This window comes from Acanthamoeba castellanii, assembly GCF_000313135.1.
Source record: "Acanthamoeba castellanii str. Neff unplaced genomic scaffold scf7180000084614, whole genome shotgun sequence".
NCBI classification, from domain to species: Eukaryota; Discosea; order Longamoebia; family Acanthamoebidae; genus Acanthamoeba; species Acanthamoeba castellanii.
In genome coordinates, this window is record NW_004457365.1 from 1 (window position 1) to 13,929 (window position 13,929).

The window sequence follows — 13,929 nt, forward strand, 5'->3', positions numbered from 1 at the left end:
TTGGGTGTGGTATGCTTTGTCCCAGATCACTGGTTTGCCTGAAGCATCACAGAAAAAAATGGAAAACATGGGGGGTGGAGTGACCAGTCAGGCCATGCATGTGATTTCCAAGCTCTTCCAGTTCCCAAACAGTTTCAAAGGGTGTGCAGGGAAGGAGCTGGCCAGTGGATTGGTAAGCCTGCTCAAGAAACCAGAAAGTTGACTGAATTTAAGATGAAGTTAGGAAGGTGAACAAAAGGGCAATCATTAATGCTGACAGAAAACTGATGCGCATTGGGGTAATGAGTTGACAAATAAAAACCCAATGCACATCAGGAAAACAATCAACACAAAAAAAGAGTGATGACCATTACCTTGGGGTGTGAATGGAAGAGGTATGGAACTTTGTCTGAGCAGTGGAGAAGAGCTGGTCAATGTCTTCATGTGTATGCCCAACCAACAGAAAGCTCAGGTAGACCTCTTGGAACATATCCAGGCTGACCAGGAGACTGAGGAAGGCAAGCATGAAGACATTCTTGTTCTCAGCAGCACAATTGTCAGCCTGCAGGTAGAGGATAGAAGGGTGAGTGTTGGAGGTGGTGTTAGTCAAAAGGTGAGTTCAGATGTGGTGAAAGAGTGTGGAGATGACAAGGTTAGCATCTTTTGGCCAGAAGGGCTGAGGGTGTAGAAAGAGGTGTTTGCCATGGCTGTGGTCAATGAGACCACCAAGAACCATGGTGAACCAGTTGCCAAAGTGCATCCAGGCATTTGGCACAGGAGTGTGGGTGGGGAGAGGGAGTGGGTTGGAGTAGTCAATGATCAGGCTCATATAAAGACTTGGTCAACTTGTTGCTTGGTGGCATCAGTCCTTGTAACTGAGGCGTTCTGCAGAAGAAAGTGCAAGGTGGTGAGTCCATGCCTCAAGAGGGCTTTTGGCTCTCAAGCGTTGCTGTGCAAAGTCAATGCAAGCAGAGCACTTGCCAAGGCGTGAGTTCTTAGGCAACTTCACATAGGCAAAGTGGGAAGCAATGTGTTTGAGCATAGCAGAATAGGTGAGCACAGGAACAGTTGAGGGATGAGCATTGGCACACATAGAGTGCACTTCTTGCCAAGTCAAAGAAATAGGTAAGTGGATGGTGGCATCAGGAAGGTGATCTCCAATAACATCAAAGAAAGTGGTTAGCCATAAGTGGGTATTTGAGGTGGCATTTGAGGGACGTTGCTGTCCAGTGGTGTTGTGTATTGGGACACGCCCACCAGAAATGAAAATCTGTTTAGCAGAACGCCACTTCTTCCTGCTGAAACCATGCACCTTGGGCTTGCTCTGTGGCGCTGGCTTGCCACCGCCCTTAGTTGCTGCCTTTGTCATGGCCCACTCACTGAGCGCACTGGGCAACACCACTCTGGAATTGAGCAGCTCCACTAGAGCCACAAGGGCGTCCTGGCCCTCTGCTGCCTCTGGGCCACTGGACGCAGATGGGCCACTAAACCCCTCCATGTTGGGTGCGGGTGGAGTTGTACAAGCACCAGGGTTAGGTCCTTTGCCTTTGAGATCATCCACCAGCTCCTCCTCTCCCAAGTCACTCTCACCAGACACCTCACTCTCACTGGACACCTCACTCTCACCATCCACATTGATAACATCATCGCCATCCAAGACTGTCACTGGACCCACAGCGCCTGCCTCAACAATTAAGGGAGCAGTGGGGTCTGGAGTAAAATAAAATTGAGCACCATGGGGCCCAAGTGAGCAGATCAGCACTCAAAGAATGTGTGTCAAGAAAATGGATTTAAAAAATTTCAACTATGTGGACATGACCATCACATGCACAGTAGAAGCTCTCACTGGCAGTACTCCAGTGCTTGAACACACTCCTGGATGCGTTGCTTCCATGCTGACAGTGGAGGTGTGTTGTGCTTGAGGACTCATCAAAGTTGCTTGATCTCCTCCATCACCTCCATGGCTTCGTTCTCAGTGGCAATGCTTGAAGGAGAGGGGAGGATGTGCAGCGCCAGGTCCTCAAGGCGCTCATCAAAAGTGTGTGGGCAGTGTTGTGACGGTGGAGGAGGCAGTGTGGTGATGGCTGGAAGGGTAGCAAGAAAGTCCCCCAGGTTGAAGCTGTCTTGTTGCAAAATGAGGGGAGCAGAGGATGGTACGGGTGCTGAGGAGGGCACAGAAGATGATGAGTGAAGGGAAGCAGTGGGTGTATGTCCTTGATGATGTTGGACAAGGCTCCCCTTAGCCTTGTAGCGTTTTGTGCACCCAGGATAGGTACATGTGAAGGGCTTGCTGTCTGTGGGTGATGGAGGCTGAGAGGCTGTGGAGGATGATGAGTGGGATAGTGAAGAGTAAGATGAGGATGAAGAGGAGGAAGAGGAGGATGATGATGATGATGATGATGAAACTTGAGGAAAGGTAGGTGGTGAGACAAGGGGTGGTAAATGGTAGAGCTGCATGTCTTCCTTGCCTGCTTTCTCCTTCCCTTTGGCTTGTTTCGCTGATGGTGCTGAAGATGGAGGACCAGTCCGCCTCTTGGATGTTGGTTGTGTTATCTCCTGTTGATCACGCCAATCAGCAGTTGGCTGCACATGTGCACACACACACAATGGGGCACATACTGTGGGCATGTGACCAAAAACATGGTCCTGTACACACTGAAGCAGTGTTGCCTTCAACTCACTTGACCTGCAGGGAAGCTTGTGCTCAACGAGGTATGCCTTGAGGTCTGCCATGACCACTATCACTCACATAAGAAGAGCAGCCACACACCACACTGTGGGGAAATGTACACTCTCCCACTCTATGACCTCGCACACTGTGGGCCACAGACTGGGCCAAGGCTATCTTGGGTTTGTAGGTCACTTTTTTCTTTTGTCAGGCTGCCTCTCCTCGCCTTTCTGTGCGCCACACCAGATGACCAGTTAGGGCACCACACATGTGCCAGGAAATGTTGCATACTTGTTTCAGCCTGTGCATGGCACTTGAGCTCCTTACACCATTGTTTGTACTGCAGGGTGCACTTGTAGGCATCTCACTTAGCCCAGTTCCTGATGCACCTGCGCCAGGTGGCTTCATGGTGGTGGTTGATCTTGAATCCAAGATGACGCAACACATCCAGAAGTGATGTGCTCCCTAACATGTAGGTGTCAGCACAGACATATGCATAAAAGGGTGAGCGGGCAAGCAGAAGGGTGAATACCTTCATTCCACTCAAGTATCCCAGCATCAAAGAGGGGCCCATACATGACTGTCAGATTGCACTGCTTGTCCGCTTGCTTGGCTGCTGAGCCATTCAGAGACTTGATCTGGTTGGTATTGAATCCATGAAGGTAGTGCTGTTGATTGTCAAGGTAGCCCTCAATGAATGCCTGAAGTGTGTCAACTGCTGCTGCATCATTGACCAGGTGCAAGCAGGGGGTTGTCTTTCATGGCTGCAGGGTGTGCAGACACTGGGTGTGGCACTTGTCCGTGGTGTGAGGCACAAACCCATGCATGTGGCTGCAGAATGCCTCTTCATTCTGGTGATACTTGACACCTGCATGACCTCCCCACACCAGCGCACACACCCACCACATGACATGATCAACACACAAGTGGTGCTGGTGTTTTACAGGTGTGCTGGCGTACCAAGTAGGAAATGAGTCTTCAGTGAGGTGCCCAGGTCTGCCAAAGCAGGGAAGTCTTCAGTAAGGTGTTCAAAGCTCTTGATGAGACCCTTCACATAGTGGTTAGGATCTCAATTGATGGTGATGTCCTTGCCAAACTGAGCTTCCACAATTGTGTGGATAGCTGAGTCCCCATCCACAGTCACTGAGGTGAGTACAATGCCAGCCTCCTGAGTGTTCATAAGTGGGGCAGATATCAACAACAGGGCAAGCAGAAGCAGAAGTCAGTTGTGGTGCATCTACCTTGAGCTGGGCAAGCACAATCACTGAGCCATCACCTTCAGCAGTACTGGAAGTGCCTGTGTAGGTGCAGAGCTCATGCTGCGGGGCGCCAGAAGCAGTGTCCTTTTGCATGTGCTTGTGGGTGATGATTCCACCTTTGGTGTTTTCTGCAGCAATAACAAGCCAGATGGTGCTGGTTGAGCAGGGGTGCTAAGATGGGGTACTGTCCTCTGCCCACCTCCTGCCAATCCTCACACCACAACATCGCAGCCTCCATGCAGTGGGGGCACGCCATTAGCTGGAAGACCACAGCAAACTGCTCAAGCTCAATAAAGCCAAAGCAGTGCTTGGGCTGCACCTTTGCCCTCGCTTGGGTTTGCCACTGTGGTGGAGAGGCACTTCAGCAGCACTTGATCTGCGCCAGCTTGGCCCATCAACATTTCCACTCTTCCTGGCACCATTCCTTCTCCTCTCTTGCCCACTGCTGTTGCTCCCACCACTCCTTCTCTTCTCTCAATTTCTCTTCTCGCTCATGACGTTGCTTCTCCTCCACTGCTCACCTCTCTTCATCTGCTTTTCACTTGCAGTTTTCCTTTCATCTAGCGATCTGGTTGGTGTTGTGCCTCTCCTTGTAGGCCCTGCACACAACAGCAGGGTCAAGAAGTTGGAAATTCAACACCTTCGCCTGCTCCTGTGTGTTGTTCATCTTGTGATACCCTCCGCGTACTGTGGCCCTGCCCCTAGGCACCATGCTTCTTTGAAACTTTTAGTACCCAAAAGTTTGGTTTTTTTGTGCACCACACAATACCACAACATCCAGAGCAATAAAATGCACTTGGCGCATTCTTTGAGCGCTGATCTGCTCACTTGAGCCCCACGGTGCTCAATTTTATTTTACTCCAAACCCCACTGCTCCCTTAACGCTCTGACCTTCTTAGTTTTCTTGGCCAACTGTATGGACATACACTAGCCGTTGTCACCAAAGTGACACGCAGTGCGCATGAGGTTCAGGACATATATGTACTAGGAGGCCAAGGAATAGGTAGAAGAGGTGTGTATAATATCCCTTTGAAAACAGTAATAAATCATATTTATTAGACCATTAACAGTGGCCAAACCACCACACCTGATTTGTCCATATATTGCCCTCTGCTCTCAGAGGACAGTGGAACATTTTAGCAGGATCCTCTTTGGCCACTAGCCACTTCCTAATTAGGGATAGCCAATAGGGTTATAATGATAATTCAGTTAACAATAATAAATAAAAAGTAGAGACTGTTTGTCAGTCTTGTTGTGTGATGTTGGTGTGGAAGTGGGTGAGTGAGCTGGCTGTGGTGCTGGCTGTGGTGCCAATGGTGGCAGTGGTGAAGTCAATGACAGCAGTGGTGTGGGTGGCAGCAGTAGCACTGACAATGTCAAGTGCATTACCACCAACAGAGGCAGCAACAGTGACAGCAACAGCAATGGCGACAGTGACAGCAACAGCAACAGCAAGGGCAACAACAGCAAGGGCAACAACAGTGAGGGTGACAGCAGCAAGGACAACAACAGCAAGGGCAACAGCAGTGACAGCAACAGCAATGGTGAGGGCAGCAGCAACAGCGGCAGTGGCAAGGGCGGCAGTGACAGCAACAGCAAGGGCGAGGGCAATGGCAACAGCAACAGCAAGGGCTGCACCAGCCCATACAGCATCATCAGGCGCAGCCTCAATCCACTTGGCGTCCTTGAGCGCAGCAGCTGCTTGCACTACCACATCTGCATTGTCAGACACAGCATCACCACCAGTGTCAAGCAAGAAGGATAAAGAGTGGGATTGGAAGAGTGAAGAGATTGAGGTACCAACCTTCAACTTCACTCAGACGCCTGGGCCATGCAACTGCCCACCCATGATGATGGTGCTCAATACCTTCTCTGCCATCCTCTCCCATGACTTCTTGCAGCACATCATGAGTGATACCAACACCTATGCAGCAAGCAAGTATCCAGAGCTTGGCAGTGTGATGAAGGAGGAGATGTGCACATACTTCGCCATCCTCTTGGCAATGTCAATGAAGACAGCGCCATCATTGAGAGATCACTGGAGCAGGGATCCACTGCTTGGCATGCCATGGATCTATGAGAAGATGGGATGAGATTGATGGTTAGCAATCCACAAGGCTCTGCACTTCAACATCATCAAGGTTGAGAAGATGGTGCATGAGGCCTCACAGCTGCACTGGGTCCCATCACAGAAGGTGTGCATCAACAAGGGCATCAGGCCATGGCAAGGTAGGAAGAAGGGAGTGAAGGTGTACATACTCAGTAAGCCTCACCCAAACAGCATCAAGATCTACATCCTTGCTGATGACAGCAACTACGTCTACAACTTCTGGATCTACCGTGGCTTTCAGCCACCTATTCACACAATAGTGACTGATTTCCTCCATAAGTTACCAGGTGTGTACACACATCACCACCATCATTACATTCATCCTGACCACATCAGACAAATACTAACATCAAATTGAATTCAGGGGAGGGGTACCTTGTCACAGGTGATGCTTACTATGGCAGCTTGACAGTTGCCAAGGCAGTGATGGACCAGGGCAAGCACCACTTCCTCTTCAGCTGCAAGGCCAACTACCTGTTCAAGCAGCACACATTGCCTCATGTCAAGGTCAAGGGTGACTCAGCCTGGACATCAAGCAAGAAGCGCCTGCTCATGTACTCCTACGTCAACAAGAAGCCACTCAACATGATCACCAACTACTACAAGAGACCACTGGCCACCAGAGAATTCAAAGATGGCAGAGCCATACCCAACATCATCGCCAGCTACCGCAGCACCCTCAGCTACATCGACCAGGCAAACCCATACCACCTGTGCTATCACTTTTGCCACTGCATCTTCAAGCACACACAAGCACAGTTCCACACCACATTCATGATCAGTGTCGTCAACTCCTGGCTCCTCTACACACATGTCAACAAGGACAAAAAGGGTGTCATGTACTGCAATTATCTATGTCTTCTGATGGAGGCTCTCACAAAGGTTGGTGGACATCATCATATCACAAGCGCAAGCGCCAGGCTGCCAATTCTCCCTTTGAGCCATCTCCAATGCCCACACAACTGCATCACTGCATTGGCCCCAATGTGGCAGCAGCTGCAGCCAATGCAGCAACAGCAGCTGGTGTGGAGACAGCGGCCAGTGCAGCAACAGAGGCCAGTGCAGCAACAGCAGCCAGTGTGGCTACAGCAGCTGGTGTGGAGACAGTGGCCAGTGCGGCAACAGGAGCCAGTGCAGCAACGGAGGCCAGTGCAGCGACAGGAGCCGGTGCAGCAATGGTGGCCAGTGCAGCAACAGGAGCCAGTGCAGTGACAGAGGCCAGTGCAGCAACAGGAGCCAGTGCAGCAACAGGAGCCAGTGCAGCAACGGAGGGCAGTGCAGCAACAGGAGCCAGTGCAGTGACAGAGGCCAGTGCAGCGACAGAGGCCAGTGCAGTGATGGGAGCCAGTGTGGCAACAGTGGCCAGTGCAGCAACGGAGGCCAGTGCAGCGACAGCAGCTGGTGCAGCTGTCCCACCTCTCATTCCACCATCACTCATCACTCCTCCTGCGCCCTCCCCCTCCTCTCCACAGCTGCCACACACTCTCTTCAAAATCAAGAAGCATGGTGTGTGTGCTGTGTGCAAAGCAGATGGACACATGAAGTGGAACTGTAATCACATCTGTTTGGGATGCAGCTCCACCACCGCCACTCCCACCTTCATCCATGAAGCATGCTTCGCCCGCCACCACAACCTCAACACCAACACTGTGGCCCACCTCCTCTCCCTCCAGCTCAATGCATAACCCTTGCCACCGCCACTGCTGCTGTCAGCTGAAAACAAACCCAAACGAAATGCATTTCAAAACGTGCTCCTGGCAGCGCATATTCATTATTAATTCGATTTATTACTGTTTTCAAAGGGATATATATCGCCCTTGACCAACACAAACTCGGATCTAGATAAAGGGGTCAGAGATAGGGAAGAGGGAACAAAGGGAGAACGGTATCGACGCGTAAAGGAGGAGTGGGACGCGGGCATGAGTCCGCATCTCAGGCGCTGCGAATTTCCCTTCTTCTTGCCGGGCTGGCCTCAGCCCTGTGAGGTGATGCTAATCTTTATTTTTGATACGAATGCAACACCCGGCAAGGCCAAAATGGCTAGGAGTGTGATGAATCTTTTGACCACGAAAGATCAACGAAGCCGTCCTAGCTCAGTCGGTAGAGCGCAAGACTCTTAATCTTGTGGTCGTGGGTTCGAGCCCCACGGTCGGCTATCTCCTTTTTTGCTGCCAAAGCCCCCCCCCCATTTGCTGGCGCAAGCACCTGGTGGTACAAAACTTGCAGAGGGTGCGCCATTCTATTTGCCGGAGCTTCAGAGACAAGTGTCGGGGGTGTAGCTCAGATGGTAGAGCGCTCGCTTAGCATGCGAGAGGTAAAGGGATCGATACCCTTCTCCTCCAACTCAATTTTTATTGATTTTTTCTACAGGCCACGGCCTTGTGACGTCAACCATGGCTTGTTAGCCTTTGCTCTCCAGCAGGTGTGATCTGGCATACCCATGCCAGTCTCGCTATTGGAACGCAGCACGGTTCATCAGTAACCCTCTGCGTTGCACCAGGCAACATTGCCTTATGTGCGAAAATAACACTAATTCGGTCGTTGGCGTGGATGTGGCCAATGCGGCGAGAGTAATATCAAGCTGTCCCTGCCATGGCACCGTTCGTCGCCCGCATACTCACACCTCAACTGCCGGCTGCTGGTGCGTCACCTCGTTCACCCTAAAGACGCCACCAGCTCTTCGTCCTCACACTTTGCCGCAGGCTTGTTTGTCACACGGACCCATCACTGCACCACCACCACACCGGCACCGGCACCAAAGCTCATAAGCTTAACCCACATAACACCACATCCACAACCTACGCCGCCCGCACCTGCCACCACCATCTCCTTCTTCCACACCAGCACGACTTGCCCGACGTTCTTTAGAGACCACTACTCAACCACCACGCTTCTCAAGACCACGATAGACGTGTAGACGAGAAAGATCGCAGAGAAAGAAGAAGTTGTAGAGAGCGAGGGAGCGAGGAGGATGACCTTCAGGTGGCTGCGTAGCAACAACAAGGAGAAGCAGACGAGCGAGTGGAGCACGAAGGACGTACAGCGCTTCTTCCGAGAGCAGCACCTCGAGGAGGTGGCGGTGGCGGCCAAGAAGGCCAAGCTGTGCGGCAAGCAGCTCCTGCGACACGAGCCCAGCGAGGCCAAGGAGCTGGCCCAGCTCTACGCCATGCTGGGCGTCACTCGCCTCGGCCAGAAGAAGAAGCTACGGTCGGCCCTCATCCACCTTCGCCAGCAGAGCCTTTCCGAGGAGTTCGGCGTCAGCCTTACTTTTTCTTCTTATTCTTCAACTTCTTCAGCTTCTTCTTCTTCATCTTCTTCTTCACCATCTTCCTCTTCCTCCTCTGTATCCACTTCAAGCAAGACCCCCAAGGCTGACTTCTCCCTTAGCGACACCACCATCACGAAGGTGTCGTCGTCGACCTGGTCGCCGGTCGTGCCTTCGCGCCGGGTGCGCTCGGGCTCAGGCTCGAGCTTTGGCACGCCCTGCGCCTCGGGCGAGTCCACGCCGTCTTCGTACCACACGCCTCAGTCGTCGCCGCCGTCCACGCCCGTCCGCCTGCGCTCGCTGTCCGACGCCGCCGACCTGGCCCAGCGGCTCGACGACGTCACCAACCTGTCCGAGGCCTCCGCCTTTCTCCACCGAAACTCTGTCGTCACCGTCAAGGCCGCCCTGCGTCGCCGCGCGACCCATAACAAGTCGGTGGTCGCCTACGACGAGGTCGACGTGTCGCTGCTGCGGCTTGATGTGGGGAGCGGATCCCGGCAGCTGCAGTACGCGGACCTGGTCGAGGAGGTGGCGCGCGTGCATGGCTCGGTGGCCACGAAGAAGATGAAGATCCGGTACACGGACGGCGAGGGTGACGAGGTCACAATCCTCGGCGACGACGCGCTGCGCTACGCCTTCCGCGACTGGCGACAGCGTGTGCAGGCCACCCCGCCGGGCAGGCTCGCACCGAGCTGGCGGCTCTGCCTCGACGGCGATGACGAAGACGAGGGCCACCACCTCAGCAACTACGACGAAGACGTGCCCATCTTGCCGTGTAAATAAAGAGAAGAAAAAAAAGACTATTGCAGCCTGTTTTGGGTCGGGGTCACACCAGCAACCGGGCACCGCGGCCACCTTAAGGTGAAAACGTCGACACATTCCCTTTAAATATTCAATTGGCGTTTACCGTGGGAGGGTGGCGGAAGTCTGAGCGAAAAGTCACTCACGCAGCTGCTGGCCACTGTAACCGGAGGTCAGCCTCATCTGGGGACTTGTTGCGCTACCACTCCGCGTGCCTTCTTCGAACACGAACAACGTTTTCGCGTGACTCCTGTCCCACTGTGCTGGCGTTGAAAACTGGAGCTTGCCACTCAGACCATTTCAAAGAGAGGAGTGGCCGGTGGCGGACAGAGGCGTTGACCACCCCCGACGAGGACGACAGGTTAACTTCCACTCTCTCCTCGAGGCAAGCTAGAACACTTTCGGCAGGCGACTCGCACCACGAGCACAGCGCTACGCAAGAGAGAGAGACCACCCGGTGGTGGTGAACTAAAGGCCCGCGGCACCAAGAGGAAAGAACGAAAGCGACGTTGAACCGACGGTGGGTCGGAAAGAACGAAGAAGCGCGTCACGTCGAGGTACGGAAAGGACCTCCACGCCAATTGACTCGAGCTCGCCTTTGCTGCAACCACCAACCTTTCCCTGGTGGGCCTGACCACCACGCCACATCAAACCCACACTTCTCCTCAGATCCATCACTACTCGCCGCTCCGCCCCCCCCCCTCTCAAATCTCTTTCTTTTCTTCATCTTTACATCTCGATCGAGTAGAGAGAGAGGAGTTTGAGAAGAGAGACAGAGATGAGCATCAACGAGCTCTTCTCCGCGACGTTCAACTCGCTCCGCCGAGCCAGATCTGCCGCCGCGACGGGAAGAAAGGCGGAACGAGCTCTTCTTGCTCATCATCATGAAGAAGTGGCGGCCGAGTGGCCCGCCGTGAGCGAGTGGACGCGCAAGCAGGTGCGGGCCTACTTCAAGCGGCAGCTGCAGCTGGACGAGTACGTCGGGGCGCTGCGTCGGGCCAAGGTCGACGGCGCGCGGCTCGTCGCCCTCCACCACGCCAACGCGCTCTACACCACCCTGGGCGTCACCAAGATCGGACACAAGAAGAAGCTCATGGTCGCCCTGCGCGGCCTTCTTCAAGCCCAAGCCGACGCATCGTCGTGGCCTGCCGTCGACGCCGCCGCCGCCGATGGCGACCACCAACGACCGTGCGGCGATGGCGGCGGCGGTGGCAATGCAGGCCTCCGGGTCAGGCGAGCGACGATGGCGGCGGCTGACGACCAACACGACCACCACCACCACAACAACCGCGGAAAGAACGAAAACGACGAGGTGGTCGTTGCGGGAGCGGCAAAGGACGAAAGAACGAAAGCGACGACGACGACGACAGTGGTGGTGCCGCCGCCGCTGGATTGGGCCAAGCTCCAGCGCTCGCGGTCGTCGCCGGTCGACGACGCCGTCTCGGTGGTCTCCTCGTCCGAGTCGGCGGACTCGCCCAGGAGTCAGCACTCGCCGCGCCCGGCCACCACCCGGTCCGCCGGGCGGTCGCCGCGCCCGCACCTCGCGGCCCACCCCATCGTGCGCACCGGGTCGCGCGTCCACATCAACATCCGCGACCTGGCCCTGCCGCCGACCTTTGGAAGCGCGGTGGTCCCGGCCGTGTCGACCATGTCGCACGACACGGCGTCGACGTCGACGAATGCGGCCTGGTCTGTGCCGGTGTCGCCGGCCGGCTCACACGTTTTTGGCGCCATCACGCCTTCATCGTCGTCTTCGTCGTCGCCACCGCCGTCGGCCAACATTCAGCATCTTCATCTTCATCGACAATCGGCGGCGCCGACGTGCACGACGCTGGCCTACTCGCGCGCATTCGGCGGGGTGGCGGTCAAGTGCGTGTACGGCGACGACGTCAGCATGCTCCGCTTCCACTTTGCCGGCGTCTGCACGGAGAGCGGCGACGACAGCGACAGCGAAAGCGATAGCGAAAGCGAAAGCGACAGTGATAGCGATAGCGACGACGACGAGCAGAAGGAGGAAGCGGACAAGCTCCACTTCGTCGAGCTGCGCGATACCATCCGGACCGCGTACGGGCGCAACCTGCGAGTCAAGTACAGCGACCGGGACGGGGACACGATCAACATTGACAGCGACGCGTCGCTCAACTACGCCTTCAACGACTGGCGAGGCCAGATCGGCCTCGTCGATCACCACCATCAGAAGGCCACGACGAGCTGGCGGCTGCATCTGCACGACTTTGACGATGATCATCATCACGGCCATCACGGGTCGTCGCTTTCTTCAGCCTCTTCGCTTTCCTCGCCTTCGTCTTCGTCTTCTCTCTTCCTCGCCTCCTCGACTGTCCATGACACCGTCGTGGAGACACAGACCAGAAGCAAATTGTATAAATAACTCGCAGAATGCACACTTGTAAATTTCTTTTCCATTTTCCTTTTCTGGTTCCTAGTAAAAACTAAAAATAAAACATCAAAAAATGGAGGACATGGACCAGAGGCAGAAGGACGAGGTGGCGGCGAGGCGGGGGCAGCTCACTTTGGCGGGCATGAACCAGTTTTATGTCGACTGCGCACGTGAGGAGTGGAAGTTCGACACCTTGTGCGACCTCTTCAACATCATCAACCTCACCCAGGCCATCGTCTTCTGCAATACCGCCGACAAGGCCACCTGGCTCGCCGCCAAGCTGGCCAGCGACGGCTTCTCGCTCGCTGCCGTCCACGGGCTGACCGATGCCACCGACGCCCGCGCCGCGCTGACCGACTTCAGGGTCGCCGTCGTCCGTGTGCTCGTCGTCACCGACGGCGTCCTCAACAACAGCGGTCTGCTCCCATACGCGTGGCTCAGCGTCAACTACGACCTGCCCGCCAGCCTGGACGACTACATGACGCGGGTCGGCCGCTCGGGCAGGTTTGGGCGCAGGGGCGTGGCCATCAACCTTGTCACGGAGGAGACTGCCGCCCAGGTGCGCCAGCTTGAGGAGTACTACAACACGGCCATCGCGGCCCTACCCGACGACCTCTCATTCCTGTAAAACTCTTTGAACTTGGTACCTTACACAGCGAGATGTTCAACAAATGATAAATAGTACTTATTTGATTCCTTTCTTTATTTGAAAAGAAAACACGGGCTTGCCGTGAGAGGCCTCAGTTGCGGTTGGGGTCCTGATCGCTCACCTGGAGGAGGTATCGCACGCGCACCTGCGAGGCATCGTACACGATGTACCTGTAACACATTTTGTAATAGAGTTGTTTCATGTTAGCCCGCATTTACACGAATAAATAAATAAATAAAAAAACAAACAAATAAATAGATAAGAAGAACAATAAATAACCACAAAAGGCATAAAGGGGGGCGTACTCGTTGTGCTGGAGGCGGTAGTAGTTGTAGTGGTTGTACTGCTCCTTGGGGTCGACGGGGTAGGTGATGACCTGGCCCATGGGGATGCCCACGCCACTGGGCAGCACGATCGATTTGCTGAAGTCCGGCCCGCGCTGGCCGATGCCCTTCGTCGAGTGGGTGCCCTCGGGCGCCTTCTCCATGTAGGCCGCCTCCTTGATGGCGTTCATGTCGCCCAGCGCCACCTCGCACAGAAGCATGAACCCAGTCTGTGTGTCGTGTCGTGTCGTGTCGTGTCGTGTCGTGTCGTGTAGTGTCGTGTGCAGTTAGTTAGTACATTGTCGGACCGCACGACACGCACCGCACACAACCCGACACGAACCTGCTTTTGCTTCTTGCCGGGCCGGTGGTGGTAGCTGTAGTCGTCGCCCATGCGGCAGTAGTTGAAGCTCTTCTGGAACATGTCGGCAAAGTAGACGCCCTTGCCGAAGGCGTAGCCGCTCACGGGCGCCTCGG

At 54.6% G+C, this 13,929-nt stretch overlaps 7 protein-coding genes across 7 annotated transcripts; 4 read left to right on the forward strand and 3 right to left on the reverse strand.

Annotated features, from left to right (window-relative positions):
• Nucleotides 1–349: 349 nt before the first annotated feature.
• On the reverse strand, nucleotides 350–739 carry ACA1_077740 (uncharacterized protein; the record flags this gene model as incomplete). Its single annotated transcript, XM_004336508.1, has 2 exons — nucleotides 350–541; nucleotides 713–739. The coding sequence occupies 2 exons, from the start codon at nucleotides 737–739 to the stop codon at nucleotides 350–352; spliced, it is 219 nt and encodes a 72-aa protein (XP_004336556.1).
• Nucleotides 740–3,272: 2,533 nt separating this feature from the next.
• Nucleotides 3,273–3,497, reverse strand: ACA1_077750 (uncharacterized protein; the record flags this gene model as incomplete). The annotated part of the gene is made up of 1 exon (XM_004336509.1): nucleotides 3,273–3,497. The coding sequence occupies one exon, from the start codon at nucleotides 3,495–3,497 to the stop codon at nucleotides 3,273–3,275; it is 225 nt and encodes a 74-aa protein (XP_004336557.1).
• Nucleotides 3,498–6,056: 2,559 nt separating this feature from the next.
• On the forward strand, nucleotides 6,057–6,956 carry ACA1_077760 (uncharacterized protein; the record flags this gene model as incomplete). The annotated part of the gene is made up of 3 exons (XM_004336510.1): nucleotides 6,057–6,246; nucleotides 6,429–6,855; nucleotides 6,899–6,956. The coding sequence occupies 3 exons, from the start codon at nucleotides 6,057–6,059 to the stop codon at nucleotides 6,954–6,956; spliced, it is 675 nt and encodes a 224-aa protein (XP_004336558.1).
• Nucleotides 6,957–8,987: 2,031 nt separating this feature from the next.
• On the forward strand, nucleotides 8,988–10,064 carry ACA1_077770 (uncharacterized protein; the record flags this gene model as incomplete). The annotated part of the gene is made up of 2 exons (XM_004336511.1): nucleotides 8,988–9,265; nucleotides 9,374–10,064. The coding sequence occupies 2 exons, from the start codon at nucleotides 8,988–8,990 to the stop codon at nucleotides 10,062–10,064; spliced, it is 969 nt and encodes a 322-aa protein (XP_004336559.1).
• A 796-nt stretch (nucleotides 10,065–10,860) lies between these two features.
• On the forward strand, nucleotides 10,861–12,471 carry ACA1_077780 (SAM domain (Sterile alpha motif) domain containing protein; the record flags this gene model as incomplete). The annotated part of the gene is made up of 1 exon (XM_004336512.1): nucleotides 10,861–12,471. The coding sequence occupies one exon, from the start codon at nucleotides 10,861–10,863 to the stop codon at nucleotides 12,469–12,471; it is 1,611 nt and encodes a 536-aa protein (XP_004336560.1).
• Nucleotides 12,472–12,553: 82 nt separating this feature from the next.
• On the forward strand, nucleotides 12,554–13,108 carry ACA1_077790 (eukaryotic translation initiation factor, putative; the record flags this gene model as incomplete). Its single annotated transcript, XM_004336513.1, has 1 exon — nucleotides 12,554–13,108. One exon carries the CDS (start codon nucleotides 12,554–12,556, stop codon nucleotides 13,106–13,108), a length of 555 nt encoding a protein of 184 aa, XP_004336561.1.
• Nucleotides 13,109–13,220: 112 nt separating this feature from the next.
• Nucleotides 13,221–13,876, reverse strand: ACA1_077800 (NAD(+) ADPribosyltransferase-3, putative; the record flags this gene model as incomplete). Its single annotated transcript, XM_004336514.1, has 3 exons — nucleotides 13,221–13,299; nucleotides 13,435–13,682; nucleotides 13,796–13,876. 3 exons carry the CDS (start codon nucleotides 13,874–13,876, stop codon nucleotides 13,221–13,223), a joined length of 408 nt encoding a protein of 135 aa, XP_004336562.1.
• Nucleotides 13,877–13,929: the final 53 nt, after the last annotated feature.